General features: G+C 39.7%; 1 protein-coding gene across 1 annotated transcript; it reads left to right on the top strand.

Moving 5' to 3' along the window:
- Window positions 1-648: 648 nt before the first annotated feature.
- On the top strand, window positions 649-3846 carry LOC145441908 (uncharacterized). The gene is made up of 6 exons (XM_080319859.1): window positions 649-819; window positions 1618-1673; window positions 2969-3003; window positions 3146-3278; window positions 3370-3523; window positions 3587-3846. The coding sequence occupies exons 1-5, from the start codon at window positions 771-773 to the stop codon at window positions 3511-3513; spliced, it is 417 nt and encodes a 138-aa protein (XP_080175985.1). The 5' UTR covers window positions 649-770; the 3' UTR covers window positions 3514-3523; window positions 3587-3846.
- Window positions 3847-4521: the final 675 nt, after the last annotated feature.

Raw genomic sequence — 4521 nt, 5'->3', positions numbered from 1 at the left:
GGTGTCACTCTCACCCGTGATGAAATTGACCAGGAGAGCTTCCGCACATCCTTATGATCTTTCTAACGATACCGCGAAGCTTCCTACGATCTGCGGAAATGGCTGCCTCTTATGACGTCAAACAGGCAATAGATTTAAGATAATATAAACGCAGCAACATAGCAGCCGAGAGAAAGTCTCCTTATGACGCCACAGTGTTGATGCGAATGCTGCACCAGTGTTTAACAAATAGATGGTGACCTGAACCACGGACTGCCGCGATTTTCCCGTGTGAATTATGAATAGAAATTGAAATCGTTAGAAAATGAAATTGTTTCGCCATCCACACAGATGTAGCATGTACTACGACCATAAACATGCACCATAAAAATCATCTGTAAGCACATTTTGGATTTGGACATCGCTTTTCCAGAAAACTATTGTTGTCGAAGTAGTTGCAATTGAATAGACCAGCATTTGTCCATATTTCTTGTGAGTATATCATAACTTTTTTGCATTTCCGTACTGGCCAAGTTGAAATGAGAACCCAGCTCACACGAGACACAATAGACCAGCAAAGGCAAATATGCTGTGCCAGCTTCTTGATGATCACCCGTTTTGTTTGACAAGAAGGAGTGCCAAGTATACCGTTATATCAAGATGGTCATATTTTACAACATCAGTAAGAAGTATAAAAGTATATCTTTAGACTGTATCAGTTACTTTGCTAAGTACCGACTACCTAGTTCCTAAAAATACTGGGGGATTCGAAGATTCAGCAGTTTACAATCATGAAGACGTATACATTTATCGTAATGATCGTCATATGTTTGAGTGTTGGTAGGTACTAAGTATAGATAGCATTATACATACGACAGCCTATTTCAGTCATTGACATCGGGCAATAAAACCTAAAATTTTACTAAAGCGGGATTACCGAGATATGAGGAAAAGGTGGACACTGGACATGATTGCTCATGACCACGTTTGATGCAGCTAGAGACTAATTATATTGGCGTTCATGATACTGATATTCCAGCGATATATGTTTTTTAATGATATTGTCAGTAGTTGTGGCGCCTAGAGGAGTAATGTCCAGCGAGTATCCAATTTGGTGTGGGTAAGATATGGACCTACCGTTTCAAAACATTACAGATAATATCTTTACACTCATACAAGACAAACTGAACTACGGTTTGCAAGATCGAAACCCCAAATCAGGATTGGGGACATCGAAACAAATTGAAGTGCAAATATAGCACAGTTGGAAAGGGTTCGGGCTAGACTTATTTCTTCGTGACATTGTCCCAGTGTCCCTGCAAGATTTCTACCAGACAATGCACAGTAAATTTGTTATGTCTATGTGCAGAGCACACGTTTATATCAGCGATATCCTTCACGAAGCGACGAAATGGTCTTCAATACGTGTGAGACCAAAGGGCTACTCATACCTCTGTGATCACCTATTTCCATATTTATCAGTCACCAAAATCCTTTCGTGACAGATAAGCATTTGAGCACTGAAGTGCTACGTCAACGTTTAAGTCTTCATTATGTTTATCAAAGTAAACCTCGAAAGTGTGAGGGTGAGCGCATTGAATTGTCTTGTAATATAACAATGGAAACTTGTAATTTCAGCTACCGGGAAACCACCATCGACCCGACGATTCGACGATGCCGAAGACGCGATTAAAGTAAGCAAAATGAAGACAGTTTAACCAATCTGTAATACGTTGCAAACTGTTGGCAGCCGTATTTTATGGCTTAAATCAGCATTGCACATCGTAAACAGACGTAGGCGTAAATACGATGGCAGGGTAAATCGTGGATCTACAGCGAGTCCAGAGGCAGGGGATTTCGTTGTAGTGCCAATCTCCCACTCACAAGGCTCACGAACTTGACGAGCATACATGTAGTTTCGTTCTTAGGAGTACGTACAGGATCTGCCGCGCAAACATCATAGCCTAATATCCACAACACCCAGTAAATGAATAACCTCAGCTGGTAACCATACATCATTTCACAGTCTCGTATACCTGTCTGCTGTACGGATGTAACACTTTATCGCAATATTTTGCAGCATAGCCAGTCATTTGGTTCCGTTAATTTCAAACCTCAAAAGTACATGATATCATGTATTCCTTCAGGTACACTGTACAGTCGCAAAAGTTTCTTACTCATATAAATGTGTATCTTACGTGATACTGCCGTAATCTGCAATAGTAATTATGAAAGCAATTGAGCCCGTATATGTCACACACGTGATTTGGTTGAGTTAGTTTATAGATGTCCATTATCCAATTTCTCTGGGACTTTTCTAATAGCTTACCGATGCTGTTGTCAATATAGTTTTATGTTAGTTACGCTCGTTATATGTCTTGTCGCTAGTTTTGACATTTGCTTCGTCTTTCAAATGATGTTGTTCTCTCAACCGCAGGCCACTACGCTGCTGTTTTAAAATAATGTTTCAATAAATCTTTATTTTGTTGTAGTCCGGACATCCCTTTTCATAAAAGATGCACAATGGCGTAGCACTTCAAATTTTCGACTTTGACGTTTCGACGTCAATCTTTCTCACTATATGCAGCAATGGGTATTCGTGATGTATCGTCATTACCTTACACAATTTCACCCTAACCCAAAGTTTTCTTCCTGGCTACGCCTGTGATCGATCATCACCAGCTCAGGCGTGAAATTTCAGATGCGATTTTTAAAAGTGGCAATCATAAACACTACTCAAGTTATAGCATCAGTGGCCTGGTGTACAGGAACGCTTGGCAATGTAAAAATTGGAGTTCAACTCACAGCACCATTTGAATTCCCTCAAAACGATGCTCAGATTTGACATTGGACCAATTGGTAATCAATCAAACGATTAAATCTAGAAAAGCGCGTCATGGAGAATCGCTACACCGTGTCTCATAAATCTAAAATTTAATTTGAAACGAGTGTACTTGCTGTATTTAATGACACAATTATTTCTTTGCAGTCGATGAAGTGCTACGACGGACCTATGATAAACAGGTAAGTCAAATCTATATCGAGTAAAACGTTGTGGATTGCCACCCGAACAGCACTATAGCGGTCAATTTGTATCTCTTCAGCTATTTCAAATCAGGAACATGGCGTGCATGTTACTTTTCACAGTATGATTTCATATATGTAGACAATCGTGCTTCATGAACGTGGAGAGAGATAGCTGCGATGGGAAGCGAGGACAATTCTATTACAATTCAGAAGAAAGAAAGTGCATCAAATTGCCGGCAGGAGAATGTGCAGGCAACGCAAATGGTTTCATGGTAAGTCGCATAGAGTCGAAAGGCCAATCCATCTCACAAACCCCTTGAACCAAATAATAAGTATATCAATTTTTCGTTTATTTACGTATAGACAAAGTCAGAATGTGAACATGCGTGCCCACGAGCGCTGTGTCACAGCACTTGGTCTGGATGCAGCCCGAGCCAGATGGGCTGCAGTGGTACGATGAACATTTGCCAAATTTCGAGAGACTGTTTCATGTGTAAATGCGAGTGAGATGATGGAGGTGCGTGGCGCGGAAACGATTTTAAAATATACTGCATCGTAACCTGAATTCAACACTTTACAGGACGTGCACACCACGAGTTTATAAAGGGAATGGAAGAATTTCAACTTCACGAATATTATATTTTCCTTATTTCAGCGCTAGTGAAATGATTTTAACAATTTCATCGCGATGCAATGATAGTGATGACGTCCATCGATTAAGAATTATGAATCCAATTTGGTTCATACGGGTATGTCTATATGGTCTATGCTCGGCATGTAAGAACGCTTCTTGCCTCATGTGTCCAGATTTTGTTGTGAACAATAAATATTACAATTGCACATTGAGCGTAGTGCGTAGTGCGCTGCATTGTACGATTTCAGTATGCCGCTGAAGTACAATATATATGCAGTGGTACGCAACATTTTGACCTTGCGGACCGGTAGAACACGAAAATATATGCCAAGGACTGGCGTACCTTCAAAATTTACCCATATTACAATTACGACAAATGTATTCAACTTAAAGGTAAATATTGGAGACTTAATTTAATGCTGCCTTTTGATATTAAACGTATTATACGTGGTTTTATCGAAGTTCCCGTAATGCGAAGTGCTGTTAAAACCACAAACTTGAGTTTGATTTTCCTGGTTCTTCAGACAGAAATGCGAGTTTGCTGCTTAGTAGCCTCTATTCTGCTGCTAAATTGTGCCGTCCAAATGTAACGTAATTTGTTTAACTGTGTCCTTGTAGCTTTCAAATATAGCTGTTCCTCAAGGAGTTTTTTTGCTTTAAACAGTTTTGTACAACACTTGCAGCATGCGACGTACGCAAAGTCCAAAGCAGACAATAAATTCTATATTACGACACCATTCCAAAAAATACGTTTCAAATTTCGAAATCAATTTAAAATTTGATAATTCATTTATCTAATTAATGAAGGATCGTCTATAAGTTAAAAATATTTGGCGGACCATCATGGATTTTGTGGTTGAGGACCACTGTGCTGCGGCATT

Source organism: Botryllus schlosseri, chromosome 6 (assembly GCF_051294905.1).
Source record: "Botryllus schlosseri isolate E-star chromosome 6, Bs_hap1, whole genome shotgun sequence".
Taxonomy (NCBI): Eukaryota; Metazoa; Chordata; class Ascidiacea; order Stolidobranchia; family Styelidae; genus Botryllus; species Botryllus schlosseri.
The sequence above is the reverse complement of the archived record's forward strand: the minus strand, read 5'-3'. Positions and strand labels throughout refer to the sequence as shown.

Bases quoted from the DNA above. Each gene is read 5' to 3' on its own strand.
- LOC145441908 (XM_080319859.1), top strand. From the start codon at position 771: ATGAAGACGTATACATTTATCGTAATGATCGTCATATGTTTGAGTGTT. The intron at 820-1,617 runs GTAGGTACTAAG...TTGTAATTTCAG, and splicing joins CGTCATATGTTTGAGTGTTG to CTACCGGGAAACCACCATCG. The intron at 3,279-3,369 runs GTAAGTCGCATA...ATTTACGTATAG, and splicing joins GCAACGCAAATGGTTTCATG to ACAAAGTCAGAATGTGAACA.